The sequence below is a fragment of the Symphalangus syndactylus genome, chromosome 15, assembly GCF_028878055.3.
Source record: "Symphalangus syndactylus isolate Jambi chromosome 15, NHGRI_mSymSyn1-v2.1_pri, whole genome shotgun sequence".
Lineage (NCBI taxonomy): Eukaryota > Metazoa > Chordata > Mammalia > Primates > Hylobatidae > Symphalangus > Symphalangus syndactylus.
Genome location: NC_072437.2, coordinates 87,065,206 through 87,082,784, shown reverse-complemented (window position 1 = coordinate 87,082,784; position 17,579 = coordinate 87,065,206). Strand labels below are relative to the sequence as shown.

General features: G+C 37.6%; 1 protein-coding gene across 25 annotated transcripts in view; it reads left to right on the top strand.

The window, feature by feature from the left end:
- The window catches only part of CAB39L (calcium binding protein 39 like), a 135,913-nt gene that overhangs the window by 81,833 nt on the left and 36,501 nt on the right, over positions 1–17,579 (top strand). For all 25 annotated transcript variants that reach the window (XM_063619182.1, XM_055244316.2, XM_063619196.1 and 22 more), the window contains 2 exons: positions 3,542–3,660; positions 12,526–12,694. In XM_063619182.1, coding sequence (XP_063475252.1) covers positions 3,542–3,660; positions 12,526–12,694 — 288 coding nt within the window. The remainder of the gene's footprint in view (positions 1–3,541; positions 3,661–12,525; positions 12,695–17,579) is intronic.

Here is a 17,579-nt window from a genome sequence, read left to right as displayed (position 1 = left end):
GTTCTCAGCACCTTTGTAAAAAATGAGTTCACTGTAGGTGTGTAGATTTGTTTCTGGGTTCTTTGTTCTGTTCCGCTGGTCTGTGTGTCTATTTTTATGCCAGTACCATGCTGTTTTGGTTACTATATAGCTCTGTAGTATAATTCAAAGTCAAGTCATGTGATTTCTTCAGTTTTGTTCTTTTTGCTCATGATGGTTTTGGCTATTCTGGTTTTTTTGTGGTTCCATGTAAATTTTAGGATAGTTTTTTCTATTTCAATGAAGAATGTCATTGGTATTTTGATAGGGATTGCATTGAACCTGTAGACTATGTTGGGTAGTATGAACATTTTAACAATATTGTTTCTTTCAATCCATGGACACGGAATATCTTTCCTTTTTTGCATGTCCTCTTTAATTTCTTTCATCAGTTTTTTTTATAGTTTTCATTATGGAGATTTTTTACTTCTTTGGTTAAGCTAATTTCTAGGTATTTGATTTTATTTGTTGCTATTATAAATGGGATTTCTTTTTTGATTTCTTCTTCAGATTGTTCACTGTTAGCATATAGAAATGCTACTGATTTTTGTATGTTGATTTTTGTATCCTGCAACTTTATTGAATTTGTTCATCAATTCTAATAGTTTTTTTTGTGGAGTCTTTAGTTTTTTCCAAATATAAGGTCATATCATCTGCAAACAAGGATAATTTGACTTCTTCCCTTCCAATTTGGATGCCCTTCATTTCATTCTCTTGCTTGATTGCTCTGGCTAAGACTTCCAATATTATGTTGAATAACAGTGGTAAAAGTTGTCATGTTCCAAATCTAAGTTCTGCTACTGTTGTATTGGGATCTATCTCTCACTTTGGCTCTAATAATATTTGCCCTTCATTTCATTCTCTTGTTTGATTGCTCTAGCTAAGACTTCCAATATTATGTTGAGTAACAGTGGTAAAAGTTATCATGTCCCAGATCTAAGATCTGCTACTGTTGTATTGGGATGTGTCCTTCACTTTAGCTCTAATAATATTTGCTTTACATATCTGGGTGCTCCAGTGTTTGGTGCATATATATTTACAATTGTTATATCATCTTGCTGAACTGACTCCTTTATTATTATATAATGACTTTCTTTGTCTCCTCTTACAGTTTTCTTGAGGTCATGTTTTCTTGGATGGTGTTAGTGCTTGTAGATATTTATTAGTATCTGACAGGACAGTGAGATCTAGGCAATCTCATTAATCCTTAATTTCCTTATTTATAATATGTATATATACATATTTACATTTGTACATTTTATAAAACATATACATCCTTAATTTCTTTTTATAATATGTATAAGATTATTGTATGCATGCCAGAAAAAAATTAACAAAAAGAATATGAAATTTAAAAAAATAAGGTTGTTGTGAAAATTGGATAATACCTGTAAAGCTCTTAGCATAAGTGCCTGGCACAGAGTAAGCACTCAGTAAGTATTTGCTGCTGTGAAGGTGGAGGTAGAGGTAGTGGGGAAGAGGAGGTACTGATCAATGTGACAAAGGACATGGTTGTAGTACAGAGAGGGGCACTCATCCCAGGGGAGAAAACCCCTGAACTGAATCTTAAAGAATGACAGAGTTCATGAAAAAAGGAAGAGCATCAACAAAGATATAGAACCATAAAATGTTGTGTACATGTGGTGCAGCAATTTGGTACTAATAGAACTTGATGTACGAATTGGAAGTGATAATTAGCTGATGAGACTGGAAAAGTTGGCTGCTGTCAAGTCACTGAAGGGTATTGGACTTCTTTCTTTCTTTTCTTTCTTTCTTTCTTTCTTTCTTTCTTTCTTTCTTTCTTTCTTTTCTTTCTCTTTCTTTCTTTCTCTCTCTTTCTGTCTCTCTCTCTCTTTCCTTTCTTTCCTTCTCTTTTTTTCTTTTTTTGAGACGAAGTCTTGCTCCGTTGCCCAGGCTGGAGTGCAGTGGCACGATCTCGGCTCACTGCAACCTCTGCCTTCCGGGTTCAAGTGATTCTTCTGCCTCAGCCTCCCAAATAGCTGGGACTACAGGTGCATGCCACCACAGCCGGTTAATTTTTGTATTTTTACTAGAGACGGGGTTTCACCATATTGGCCAGGCTAGTCTTGAACTCCTGACCTCTTGATCTGCCCCACTTGGCCTCCCAAAGTGCTGGGATTACAGGCGTGAGCCACTGCACCTGGCCTTTTTGTATTGGATTTTTTTCTAAGCAAAAGGGAGACGTTGAAGAGTTTAAGGAGAGAGATGGCATGGTCATATTTGCATTTCTAGCTAGCTCACTCTGCAGGGTGAGGATGCTTTGAAGTGGAGACAGTAACTGAAGCAAGTTCTTTCATAGTTCAGTTGAGAGACGAAGGCCAGAACTAGGGCCATACTGATTGAGAATGCAATGTCATTGTATTAGTATGTTCTCACACTGCTATAAGGAAATACTGAGTAATTTATAAAGGAAAGAAGTTTAATTGACTCACAGTTCCACATTGCTGGGGAGGCCTCAGGAAACTTACAATCATGGCGGAAGGGGAAGCAGGCACAGACCTTCACATGGCAGCAGGAGAAAGAAGAGTGAATGAGCAAAGGGAAAAGAGCCCCTTATAAAACCGTCAGATCGTGTGAGAACTGATTCACTATCACAAGAACAGCATGGGGGAAACTACCCCCATGATCCAATCACCTCCCACCAGGTCCTGCCCTCCACACATAGGGATTGTAGGGATTACAATTCGTGATGAGATTTGGGTGAGGACACAGAGCCAAACCATATCAGTCATTCTTGTAGTTATTTTTCATATAGTAAACTCAGGTCCAGTCCAAGATTTCCTTTGGAAAACCAGGCTAGACAGGTTGTAAGTTGTATGAGAGTGCAGGTCTTGTCCATGAGGACTCTAAGAAGCCCTATCCATGATTGCGTATCTGGTTCCTCTGTCTCACTGATTTGGTGATCTCTTCTATTCCTCTAGGCTAGATATGATTTGTTATGATCACCTAGATCAAATATTTCCACCTAATGGAAAACCCACTTTATTTTTTTAAGTCAAAGCACTAGGGTGAAGAACAGTGAATAAAGTGATAATGTGAAAGCAAAAAATACTAGAAAGTAGATCTAAGAAAAAGGAATTTGGTTCTAACCTACATTTTACTAAAATCTTATTTTCTTCTTCTGTTTTCCTTCCTTATTCATGAAGGTTTAAAAATTGTAATCATAATTTTTTTCTTGCATAAAGATAGACAGTGAAAAAACAAAGAATTCAGTTCTGTCATATTCACTTTATGTCCTTCTAGGCTCTGTGGGAGATGGACTTCCAGTTGGTCAAATTTCCCCCAGCAAAAATCCTGTGGCAAGGAGCTGCATCCATTTTGTAGATTGTGTTTGCAAGCACAGCTTGTTAGGGGTCTATGGGAAGAGAAGTTAACGTTTTTTGCGTATTAGAAAGGATGGTATAATTTCTGTCTGTGTGTATATATGTATGTATATATTCCACATACTATACAATTCATCCATTAGAGTGTACAATTTAATTGCTGTTTGTTTCTTTAACAGGGAAAAAAAGATGTGACCCAGATATTTAACAACATCCTGAGAAGACAGATAGGCACTCGGAGTCCTACTGTGGAGTATATTAGTGCTCATCCTCATATCCTGTTTATGCTCCTCAAAGGGTGGGTACATGGCTTCCTTTCAAGTAGGGCTAAGTTTTTAATAGTTGTTAAAAGTGCATAGCATTAGTCTCATTTGAGATATGATCAGTTCCCTTTTGGAGCTGCAGTAAAGGTATTTGTCATGTGTGAGGTCAGCCCTCCAGATCTGTCTCTATGATTACTGCAGCAAAATCCTTTCTTTGCACCTTAATGTTTCTAAATGTTATGTTTCCATTTACTGCCTTCCTTTCCTCCACATTTCTGCTATTTCTGTCTCTTCCTATTACAGTATTGCTTATGCTTCCCTATCTGCCCTATTCCCAGCTGCCCACTCATCCTTTTCCTGCTTGCATGAGACTGAATGCCCTCACCACACACATAAGCACACACATGTATATTCTGGTTCTGGGAACTGAAATGCAGGTATGAGAGTTTTTCCAGTAGCTAGCATCTGCCAAGGTGAATGTATATGGGTCTATAGGGAAGCCATAAAACTGAAGTTGAGCTGGGTAATAGAATCTCTGATTATTATTTTTATGTATACTTATTTATAAATGTTTCTTGGGCATTTGGAGGCTACTCTGAATCATAAAGACTGGAGATCTGGGTGTAGCAAAGCTTGAGGACAGCAGACCATCTTCTTCCTCCCCTTGTCTTTCTACTCCACCATCTCAAACCAGGACGTCTCTTTATTGTATTGTATTCCTGTTTTCAATTCTGCTGTTTCATACCTAGTCCATCTCACCTGTGTTCATTTTCTCTCTTGTACATTTTAAATATTTAATTGTATCAAAATAATACATAGTTTAAAAATTAGATATATCAATAAATGCCAGTTCTTTGTCTCTTTCTTTTTTCTTTTCTTTCTTTCTTTCTTTCTTTCTTTCTTTCTTTCTTTCTTTCTTTCTTTTTTTTTTTTTTCTTTTTTTGAGACAGCATCTTGCTCTGTTGTTCAGGCTGGAGTGCAGTGGTGCGATCTTGGCTCACTGCAACCTCTGCCTCCCGTCTTGGCTCACTGCAACCTCTGCCTCCCAGGTTCAAGCAATTCTCCTGCCTCAGCCTCCTGGGTAGCTGGGATTACAGGCGCCCACCACCACGCATGGCTAATTTTTGTATTTTTAGTAGAGCCAGCTTTTCACTATTTGACCAGGCTGGTCTCGACCTCCTGACCTCAAGTGATCTGCCTGCCTCAGCCTCCCAAAGTGCTGGAATTACAGGCGCGAGCCACTGCGCCCGGCCTCTTTGCCTCTTTCTTCTCTATTTTTTAGTCCTATTACCCAAAGACAACCACTTTTATCTTTTTTATTTGTTCATTCGTTTATTTGTTCATCATTGTTTTCATCATATATTTACCTCTGTGTTACAAATAATGGGCTTATACTAATTTTTCATTTATCAATTTTAAGTAGTATCTTTGACAAGATAAACTAGATGATAGTCTTTTTACTGCCACCATTATTCTATTTCCTTTCCCTTATATTCCTAATAAACTTTATCATAATTTTAAATTTTAATAATCACATTTAGATTATTATGACTGTGCAGTTATTATTCATTAGTGAGCAAGGTAGTGTACTATGATTACTTTTGTTTTGGGTACAAAATAATTGTTTTCCTGGAGAATTGTTTCTTTCAGCTCTGGAAAGGGAAAGATCCTTGTATCATGTATTAGGGGATGCAAAGCCTCTATAACACATAGACCCCAAAGTGAAGTGGTCCCACAACAAGATAAGTGTATTTCTCATGTAATAGTGCAGAGCAGATGTTCTAGCTCATCAGGGGGTTCTGTCATCTTCAGCATGTGCTATCTAAGATCAGCCCACAGAAAGGTGAAAGTATATAAGAGATTTTATGTGTTTAGAGAATGACAAGAATTCTGGTGTGACTAGAGCTCTGTGTGAGTCAGAGGGAAGGGTGCCGTATGAAGTTGGAAAGACTGAGACCAGATTATGAAGAGCTTTCCAAGTCCTACTAGGGAGTTTGAATGTCATTCTGTAGGCAACATGGAGTCATCCAGGGACTAGACATGAGGAGTTCTGGTGGCAACATAGAAAATAGCTTGGGGTGGGAGGCTGAGATTCCAGCTTAGAAGAGTCTGGGGAAGAGATTATCATCAGAACTTTAATGGAGATACTGAGAATGAAGAGAATGCATATTTGAAAACATTTCCATTTCTTTCCAATTCAAAAGTAATACATGGTTATTATTTAAAAACTAAAACATTTTAGAAATGTATAACAGAAAAAGAAACTGCATCCCATAATCTCTCCAAAAGAAATTATTATTGACAATCTGGGGACTATGCCTCTGGTTTTAATTCTCTATTGCAATGATTATTCTTCTGTTTTTCAATCCAAACTTTTAACTCATTCATTCACATCCTGTTTTATATAAACCATTTACTCATTGTTTGCTATGTGCCAGCTATTGTAATGTCTTTACTTATGTTATATTGTTTACTTTCCAAATACTATGAGGACTACATATTATTTTTTTACCATTTTACAGATGAGGAAACTGAAACTCAGAGAGAGTGAGGATATTGCTCAAGGTTATACAGCTAATACATGACAGAGCCTAGTTTTCCATGCAGATCTGACACTAAATCCCATGTTCCTTTCCATTAATATAGCTTTAAGAAGATTCGAGGACCATTCAAATGTGAAGGGAGAGGGAATTGTTGATGCTCCTGAGGACAGGGTAGTGGAACAGTTGTACCATAATCAGTTTTACCTGTTACCATTTTCTTTTTTTTTTTTTGAGATGGAGTCTTGCTCTGTCGCCCAGGCTGGAGTGCAGTGGCACGATCTCGGCTCACTGCAACCTCGGCCTCCTGGGTTCAAGTGATTCTCCTGCCTCAGCCTCCTGAGTAGCTGGGACTACAGGCACATGCCACCACGCCTCACTAATTTTTTGTATTTTTAGTAGAGACGAGGTTTCACCATGTTAGCCAGATGGTCTCGTGATCTGCCTGCCTCGGCCTCCCAAAGTGCTGGGATTACAGGCATGAACCACTGCACCCAGCCCCTGTTAACATTTTCTAATTTAGCACTGAATGCTAGAGATTTAGCCCTTCTTAAAAGTCAGGATTTTTACTGAATTATCCTTGTGAAGTCACTTTAAAACCTAGGACATAACTTGATTGGTACATTTATACATCAAACAATAATATAAATGAGAGTATGATAGTAACATTCTGTATAGAACCTAAGTCTAACCATAAAGAATATAAGACAAAAAGCAATTGATACTTGTCTATCAAAGAGAATTATCTGCGTATGTGGTATTAAACATGGTAAAAAGGATTTGGAGCCCAAGTTTTATGAAAAGATTATAAATAAGGACTTACTCACTCTAAATGAATTTGTCTTCTGGCTCAGGCAAATGACATTCCAGGGTACTGAGAGAACTTGAGAATGAGGTCACTGAGCAGCTCTCAGTGATCCATAAAGAACTGTGGCCAGTGGACTATGTTCCAGAAGGCTGATGTTAAAATCATAAATTTCTCCCAATTATCCTGTTTTTTTAAGTTTATTATAAAAAATTTTAAGCAGTTTCATTTTGGCAGTTATTTTATAGATGGTGCTATGTAGTTCATATTTCATCACATCAGGACATGTACGTTTAGTAATGCTAAGACTGAGCAGTGGGTTCAGATGGTGACAGTCTAATCCACTATAAAGTTTCCCATCAACCTTAAACTTAATTGTTTTACCATCCATTGATGAACATTGCCTGACTCCGTCATTTCACTAGAGGTGACAAAAAGGTAATTTTGAATTCTGTCATTCTTTTTGTATTTTTTATTGGCTAAAGTAGTTTTATAGAGAATACTGTCATTCACCTACCACAGCTTCAGGTGTTAGAATACTCTGAAGTACAATTCATACCAGAGAGGCAGAATAAATGCTCAATTCTTTTCTTTTAATTATGATTTTAGAGAAAAATAAGATATCCTAGGAACTTTCATCAGTGTCTAATGAGTTATTTCCCTCCCTCCCCCTGCCTTTATATATGTGTATGTGTATAAATATATATATATATTTATATATGTACAGAGACACACACACACTCTTCTAGTATCTGATGAACTAATGGATTTAATGTTTTCTATATGTCTTATTTAGTTCTACACATGTTTTTTTAATGCTTAATTGGCCATCTGTGGCCCCTTCTAGGTGATATCTCTTAACATCACTAAAATAGTTTGTGAGAGCTTCTTTGCTTTCTGGTGTAACAAGATATGCCACCCAACTTGTACATTTGCTGACAAAGACCTGAAATTTCTACCAAGGATGTTGGTTCTTTTTAGAGAGGAATGGTTCTTAGAGACTACAATCTGGATGCTAGGGGTGCTCATTGATATTGGATTGTTATTGCTTCTAGGCCTTTTTGGTGGACAGAATTAACTCATTATTTTATTGATTTATTGAGACAGAGTCTTGCTCCATACTAGAAGGTAGTGCTGTGATCACAGCTCACTATAGTCTCAACTTCCTAGGCTCAAGTGATCCTCCTGACTCAGCCTCCCAAATAGCCAGGACTACAAGTGCATGCCACCACACTTAGCTAATTAATTTTTTTTTTTTTTTTTGTAGAAACAGGGTCCCACTATGTTGCCCAGGCTGGTCTCAAACTCCTGGGCTCAAGCAATCCTCCTGCCTTGGCCTCCCAAAGTGCTGAGATTATAGGCATGAACCACTATGCCTGGCCTAACTCATTATTTTTAGTCAGCAAATGTTTCTAGATTAGAAACATACCTTCTTGACTATATTGAGGAGGCCAAGTGTTTGTTGAATGGCATTTTACAAAAGCTTTCCAGGTATTTCTTGGCCTTGTTTACTTCCAGCAATAATCACAAAAGTCATTTACCCCCTTACATAATGTAATCTTTGTTCTTAAATTGAAATATTCTTGCACAAGATCATTCTTCTAACCATTTTCTGTGTAATGATTACTGTAACTCACTGCCAGCTGAGACCATTGCTCTTACATTTTGGCTTTCATTAAATTTGAAAGAGACTTTTCATTATGCTGTCATTATTTGATGGGCATGCCTAGATAGTGCCTTCTCCACACTGACACAGTTCATTATAGTCCAGACTATATGATCTAAATTACAAATCAAGAGGGAAGATATGATTCAACTCTATAAAATAGTGATTCAGCATTCATCAGATTAACCTTTACTGGGGACCTGCCATGGGTTAGCCATTGTGGGAAATGCAGTAATTAGGCAGGATCCTTGCCATCAGGAAGCTTATCTGTGAGTAGAATAGATTAGGTGAGATAAATATTGATTGTTTAACAGACCTAAGGATATTAATGTTAGTGGGATTTGAAACTCAACATAAGCTTATCTTTTGGAGCACTTCTTTATATAGTAAGCAATAACCTATCAAAAGTCAATATACTAGAGGGCAGTCAGGTAGAAATGATCTATGTGAATTATAAATCCCTCAAAGAGTACTGAGGAGAATTGGAATTCCCTATATATCTCTGTATATCCCTATGTATTTCTAACTTTAAGAAGTTGTAATCTCAGAATGACAGATGTCAAACTGCTGGGATGAAATGATAAGTGTGCTGATCCAGAGGAGTCTTGGTTGTTTAAAAACATTCTTTTGATTCTCAAGAATAAACTGTCAGTGCATCACAGATGGTTTCAATAAGCTTCACAAAATGAAAGGAAAAAGAGAACTAATTATACCCAAAAGTTGGAGTGGAAACTTTTTATAGATGGTCTTAGTTTGGAAATTGAATTAAGAAATGAGAAAATGTTGGCCAGAGATGATGCATATTTTGTATATGTCAGAGTTTGACTCTCATTAGAGTACTCTAGTATTAAGACATTTCTTCAGTTTGAAGTTCATTAAATTCATTATATGCATGCTTTGTGAAAAACATTATAATAGGCACTCTTCGGAGACTGGGGTAGGGACAGGAGAAAGTAGCAATAAATGACATAGACACCAAATGGAGATGGGGATAGGCGAGGAGAGGAGAAGGTAACAGGATAAGTAAAACATATCCCCAACAATTAAATTGATTGTAATGAAGTGAAGAAAATAGACCTATAGCAATTTACTGCAGTATAACATAATACAGAATGAAAAAAGTGTTAAAGAGAAATTACAGACAAGCTGTTGTATGAGTGTGAAGGGCAGAGAGAATAATACTGAATCGTAGTGATTAGGAAAGGCTTCAAGAAGGAGGTGGCATTTGAACTAAGCCTTGAGAGATGAGAAGCATCTGAGTTGTGGGAATGTAAGGAGAAGGGCATTCCAATTGAGGGAATGAGGCGCTCCAGGGAAATAACGAATGTGATGGGAGATGAAACTGCAAAGTTAAGGTTAGGGCCAAATTACAAAAATCCACATATATCTTACTAATCAATAAGTCTGGATTTTAATTGTCCTTCCCTTAGATTCTTTCTCTAGGCCAACAGCCTTTATTTTATACTCTCTTGAGTACTCTATCAATAAATAACAGCGCTTTTCTCCTTTACATTTCAGAACACATACCCCTCTTTAGAACATCTTTAACAAAACCCCACCTAACAACTGTTCCTTGTGAGACAGTAGGCTGAGTTTCAAGTTTTTCTAATAAGAGAAATTGCTGGCACTATAAATTGGCATTCCTTATATTCTGCAAAGAATCATGACTATCTGAATGTATTAGCATTTAATGTTACTATGAGTTATTCAGTGAATACTCAATATTTGTGAATATCATTCAGCATAAACAGGACAAAAATGAATAAATACCACCCTGGTATCTTTGTTTGCTGTTTCTTCTACTAATATTTGTAAATTTGATATTGGAAAGTAGTGTATTTCCTCAACTGAATCTTTATTCTTGAATCTGTCTTTCATGAAAATTCTATAATCTTAGAAAGAATAGTACATTACTTATTGTTCAACAAATGTTGTTACTAGTAGTTGATGAGTAATAAAATATCTTAAAATTTTATAGTATCATTAAAGTTCCATAAAAACTAGTATTCAGTTGAAATGGTCAATGATATCTCTTTAAAAATAAGGTCAGATTTTATTTTATTTTTATTTTTATTTTTTGGAGACAGAGTCTCACTTAACTTTCCAGGGTCAAGCAATCTCCCACCTCAGCCTCCTGAGTAGCTGGGACTACAGGCGTGTGCCACCATGCCAGCTAATTTTTTTAGTTTTTGTAAAGTCAGGGTCTCAGCTAATTTTTTTATTTTTTTATTTTTTGTAAAGTCAGCCACGTTGCCCAGGCTAGTCTCGAACTCCTGAGCATAAGCAGTCCGTCCACCTCAGCCTCCCAAAGTGCTGGGAGTACAGGAGTGAGCAGTCACGCCCCACCACATTTTTTTTTTTTTTGGAGGGAGCCCTATATTCTGCTCACTTCCCAGTGTATCACAACTATATCTTTCTTTGTTCTATTCTTCCTATATTTACCACACAATTGTCAACTGTATTATTTCAATACAGGGCTTGTTGTACTTGGGCTAAGCATTATTCATTTTCTTGAAATCTTATCACACACTGGAATATATCTTAAACTTACTTAGAGATTGAATTTGACTTTGAGAGATTGTTGTTGTATTAGAAATGGAACCAATCTAGTATGCCAGTCCTGAATTGTTTCCCACAGTAGATATTTCGTTTGTCTAGTGTATTTTTTGCTGTGAGCCATGATTCCACTTAGGATTTAAGTGAGTCAATCAATCCACAGCTATGTATTAGTCACCTATTGCATGCAAATCATATATTTATATAGGTCTCCCCTATCTTTTTCCTAAAGTCCAGATAAGTGTATCCTACTGCCAAGGAGACATTTCTACTTAGATATCAGCCATCTCAAAACTAATGTGGTCAACCACAAACTCTTAATTTCTTTACTAACTTGTTCCTCTACTAGTTTATTCATCTTAATAAATAGCACCACCATCTAGCCAGTGATTCAAGCCAAAAACATAGGAATCATTCTTGAATTCTCAGTTTCCAAATTTATTCCCTCACCCAACTCCAGCTACATCATCAGCAAGTCTTGTTGACTCTTCCTCTGAACAGTATCCACCACCTGCCCACAGTCCTCTGTTCTGCTCCTGCCACCCCAGGCCGAGCCCCCATTCCCTCTCCTGGGTTCTGCGCCTCCTGCTGTTTTACAGACATTCTCAACAAGAAGCCAGAGTGATCTTTTTAAAGCATAAGTTAGTCTTGTCAATTTCTTGCTTTAAACTCTCCAAAGCCTTCCCATTACACTTAAAATAAAACCACACTGCTTACCTTGGCTGACAAAGCTCTATCTGATCTGGGATCTGGCCACTGCCCTTCTCTCCACCCCTGCCTCATTTCACACCACTCACGGTTCTTCCCCTACAATCGAATCACACAGGCCTTATTTCTCCTTCTCTGTTTCGCCAAGCCTGTTCTTGCAATATTTCCCTTTGCCTGGAACATTTTGCCCTTTCCTTTAGTCTAAAGTAACTTAAGTAGTCACATACACACACACACACACACACACACACACACACACACACACACACACAAGTAGTCACCTTTATAATGTGGCATATTTTATTGTCAACAGTTTTCACAGCCCTTCTTAGTATATGAAATTATCTTTTCATTGTTTACATTCTGCCTCAACCCCCCCCCGACCCCCAGCTGTCACCACGTTCATATTTGAGTATATCTAAGTGTTTCAGAATACACTTAAATTCCAGAATATGTCTGGAATAGTGCCAGGCACATAGTAGATCTTCAGTGGGTATTGAATGAATCGTGACAAATGGTATGTATGCTTCCATTAACAGCAGTATTGAAATGGTTCTTTTGATGCCATTAATATTATTTTAATAGGATAACAGAGTTCTCTATTTCTCTCTTGTTTACGCTTTAGATATGAAGCCCCACAGATTGCCTTACGTTGTGGGATTATGCTGAGAGAATGTATTCGACATGAACCACTTGCCAAAATCATCCTCTTTTCTAATCAATTCAGAGATTTCTTTAAGTATGTGGAGTTGTCAACATTTGATATTGCTTCAGATGCCTTTGCTACTTTTAAGGTAATTTTTTTTTCCAACTCACCTAGGTCAATTTATAGTCACTTGGCCTCTGAAGAGGCAATTTAATTTTAAAAAGCAAGAAATTTTATTTCTTAGGCCTCAGTGTAGCCAACCATGTATGATGTGGATCATAAGAGGCATCTGTAAATAGAATGCAGTCTATGAGGCCAGTCTGTCCTGTTGCAGGAAAACAACTCAAAGTATTGGTCACAAGCTCAAATGGAATGAATTCCAGTATATACAGTTACGTGGGAAAGGAATATGTAGTGCTCTGTGTGTGGCATGCTGTCATTTATGTTAAAAACAGATTAAAGGGCATAAGCTTCCACTTAAGGTACATATGCACCAAATACCTCTGCAAGGATGCATAGGAAACAGCAACAGTGATTAATTCTGGGGAAAGGAACTAGGTAGTGAAGGGAGATGGAGAATTACATCTTTGAATGTGAAGGACATCATGTTATTTTATGAATGTAATTTTTAAATGTCCATATGGTGAAACAAAATAGTAGTAAATTATATTGTAGTTTTTTCATAATCATCTATAGTTTGATCATGTATTATCTACTTTGTCACTATGTAGGAAATCATAGGATGCAGTATATTCACATTGTTAGGTAACCAACTACCAGAACTTTTTTATTTTGAAAAATTCAAACTCTACCTCTACACTTATTAAACAATAACTCCCCATTTCCTCCTCCCTCCAGCCCCTGACAACCATTTTACTTTTGGTTTCTGCATTTTATCATCAAAAAAATGTTCAGAGAATATATCAGAAAACAGTGCAGTTAATTTGCAGACAAACATACCAAAACTTATTCATCTAATGAGTGATGTTACATTCAAGGTTTCTATTTTAGAAAACCAGTTACTTAGGCTTATGATCCTGCTATTATTTAACATATTTTGAAGTTGGTATCAATGTGTATTACATGCTCATTTTTCAATAATGGCAAACTTTTATCATTCAAGGGCAGATCAAAGTTTTGGAAACAAAAGCCTATTTGACATTCTGGTTAGTGTATAAAGTGGGTGATCGAGTTAGCTAGAATTATTTGGGGGGGAGTAATAATTATAAGAAAATTAATTTTAAGATATAAATAGAAATAAAAGAGATATGATTTTCTTCAATGTCTACCAAATCAGCTCTGAAGCCGTTTGAGAAGAGGAATTCAAAAAATATTATAAACTGACAATGTAACAGCATCATTGAAAAAAATAGGTTTTCAGGTTTAAAAAGTAGATAAGACTCATTTAAATGTATATATATATGTATTCAGATTCATTTCTTCAAAAGCATTTTAGCAATTTAATTGTTCTGTCTACATAACTCCAAATTGTTTATACTTTTTTCAGGATATACATATGTAACTTTTTTTTTACAAATTTTACTTAATTGTAATCCATGTATGAATTTTTGTTTTTTATATATTATCTTAAATATGTATTTCAATAATATTGATATAGTCCATATACTAATATTAATACATACTCCAATCGTATTACTTTATGAACAGTGATTGAAAGTTGCCTATGACTTAGATGATAAATAGTTCTTTTAAATAGCTCTCCAGAGGTGGAAAAGGGGAAAGCAGTGGTTTGCTCTGCTGAAAACTACCTATTATCTGCAGACTAGGAAGTTACCCAGCCTGTTCTGAGAAGGTGCCATAAATCTGTTGAAAGGTATATTAGCTCACATGGTGACAGAAAGTGTGAGAGAGTATCAGAGAGTTGTAAAGGGCGGGAGATGTCAGTGGGTAGAAGGAAGCTGGGACTTAAGAAGAAGAATACCTGGCGGAGGGTGAGGGATGGGGCGTGGTCTCCCTGGAGGCGGAGCCTGCAGGCTGGGCCATCAGAGGGATTTGTTGTGATGGAGAAGACCAAAGAGTGGTGGGTGGTTAAGCGGGAGGCAAGTCCTGGCAGCTGCCTGGGACACAATCTATAAAGGCAACCAGGCCATCTCTGGAAATACAGGGTGCAAAGGAAAATCTAATTGACAAGAACTCTGGAGGGAGAATACTGTTTGAGAATGATGGGAATATTTGGAAGCCACTTGGGGTGGGCTGGGGGTGGATTCCAGGGCAGGCTTAAGGCACAGCAGCTGGTTGTTAACAGCTGCCTAGAAGCAGGGTGAGCCCAGTTAACTGCAGCACTTTTTGAGACAAGGTCTCACTCCCTCACCTAGGCTGGAGTGCAGTGGCACAATCTCAGCTCATTGCAGCCTTGACCTCCCAGGCTCAGGTGATCCTCCCACCTCAGCCTCCCAGGTAGCTGGGACCACGGACGCATACCACCACGCCTGGCTAATTTTTGCATTTTTAGTAGAGATGGGATTTTGCCATGTTGGCCAGGCTGGTCTCGAACTCCTGACCTCAAGCCATCCGCCCGCCTTGGCCCCTGCAAAGTGCCAGGATTACAGGTGTGAGTCACTGTGCCCAGCCACTGTGGCACTTTTGTTGTCATAAGCAGGAGGGTGTGCGGGTTTTGGACAAGCACTGAATTGCCCAAAACATCAGAGGAAAGGAACCGCAATGCCATCATTTCCCCAAAGCCTCGGGCAAAACTGCAACAAACACAAGGCCTCTAGAGTCCAGGTTTGAAGGGAAGGAGTTTGCAGCCTGCTCGGGTGTCCACAGGCCTCCATTCAGCCTGCCAGCCTCCTATAGTCTCCCTGAAGAAAACAGGGAAGAGAGGAGGAGCCCACAGGGGAGGTCTGGATAGACAGAAAAGGGCAAGGGAAAGAAAGAGAAGGGAAGAAGGGGAGTTAACGAGAGGCGGAGTATAAAGAGTGGGAAGCTTGGAGTAAGGAAACCGAAATCTCCGGAGAACAGCCGAGTGAGGGAAGGAAGGAAGGAAAAGAAGGAGGAAGGGCTTGGGAACAGACTCCTAGAAGTGACTGCTGGGTGGAGGGAGGGGCGGTGAGGGCAGCATGGCTCTGGGTTCCGAGTGTTGGAAATCCCAAGAGTGGCTGTGTCTCACTCCAGAAGATAAAAATTGTACAGCGGCTAGAGATGATCCCCTCAAAAGGTGGATCTAGAGCTGGTGGTGAGATAGGCCTCAGTTGCATCCAACATGAAGAATGACATTAAATACAAAGGATGATTCCATTTTTTTCTACCAAAATGTCTGTGTCTAAACTACTAAGGAGGTGTTTGCTAATAATAGACACTACAGTCCCATTTTTTTCCCCTTTCGTATCAGATGGCTCTTTGCTGTCATGGAAACAAGTAAATTCATTTTTTAAAAAAACACAAGTAAGCCTTCACATAATTACAAACATAGAACAAATGCCAGTAGAGGAGGAAAGCAAATACTTAATATGTATTTCTGAAAATTTCCCCAAAGGTTTTTAAACATTTGATAGAATAAAATGTACTTTATAGTAATTTCTTGCTGTCGTATATTCAGCCCAATTTAATTTTCAGCAACAATATTGAATGACAAAAATAAATGATGTTTTGATTTGTATTTAAGCCAATTTTGCATTGAATTTAAGTCAATCCTTTAAAATCTAAATAATCATAAAAAGTTTTCTAGTATGCTGCCAGTATTGGAAACACCAATTTTCTTTATTTTACCAAATGCTTATGGTTAATATAATGTAACAATGACCATAAATCACTTTTTTTTTTAAGTAGCTAGTTTCAAAGGGTTTTGTTTGGTTGGATGATTGACTTGATTTTGGCATTGGTTTTGGGTTTTTATAACCTCCTAATCTTTTTGGTTTTGAGCTCTTAAAGGAACTGTTGCTCAGTTTAGTTATTAATATTGTAACATTGTTAGTTTTTGATTTCGGCATAGATTTGTCTACCAAAAGTCTTTTCCCAAAAAGGATTCCTTACAACCATAATCTCTTTCATCCCTCCCTCTAAAAATTCCCATAATAGAAGTGGTTTGAATTCTGTCTTTCTCTGCCACCTGATAAGCTGGATGTCCTTGAGCAATTTAGTTAACCTTTGAGTTTTATTTTCCACATCTGAAATGAAGAAAATCATCCCTTTTTCACGGACTTGGGAAGATCAGAAACTGTATTTGCCAAGTGCTCGGTACACTCCCCAGCACAGTCAGCCCTCTAAACGGCAGCTGTTGCTGGCTCCTCAGCCTTTTATGTCCCTGCAAGTAAGTGTCTCTCTCCCTCCACCCCGAGTTTCTCTCAAGCAGTATTCATTAAAAATATGGATATCAGATTTTTCAGCATAATAGTTATACTATGCAAAACTTAGGCCTCTCAAAACAGAATTGTTAGGAGGTAGGATGAAAGAGTACACTATTTGAATTAAGGTTTTTAAATTCTAAATTCTTTGGAGTTTGAACTTTATTTTCCTTTACAATTTTCTGTCTTTTCCTTCTTGGGTAGGATCCTAGCTGGTTTTTGTGTGTGTTTTTTTTTTTTTCACTCAGTTATGTGATCTATAATGCAGCAATTATATTTGTCTATGTATTATGTGTACATAAGCCTGTGTGTATGTATATGTGGTTTGTACATACATTTATTATGTACATAAATTTGAGGGTATATCTATACATCAATCCTGTTACACACTGGAGTGGAAATGTGGGCGTGAGAGAGGGAATGTGTGCATTGTTTATTGGCTGTATCCATGATATAAGATACATATATATAGATATATATATATTTATATATAGCATATATATATATGCTGGAGGAATTCTACCCCACCCTATTATGGTTTCCTAATACTGGATTTCAAGCTGTTTCGAGGTTTTTTTGTCCTTGGAATTTGAAAGTGTTGGTTTTAACCTAACTCCCTCCTGATCCCTTTTTCTTTGGGGTAACACTAATGTATGACACAACCTTTCTAGGCAGCACTGATCTGCAACCTGCTCTTTTTGTTGCCACTGGGGCTGTGTGCACTGGGCC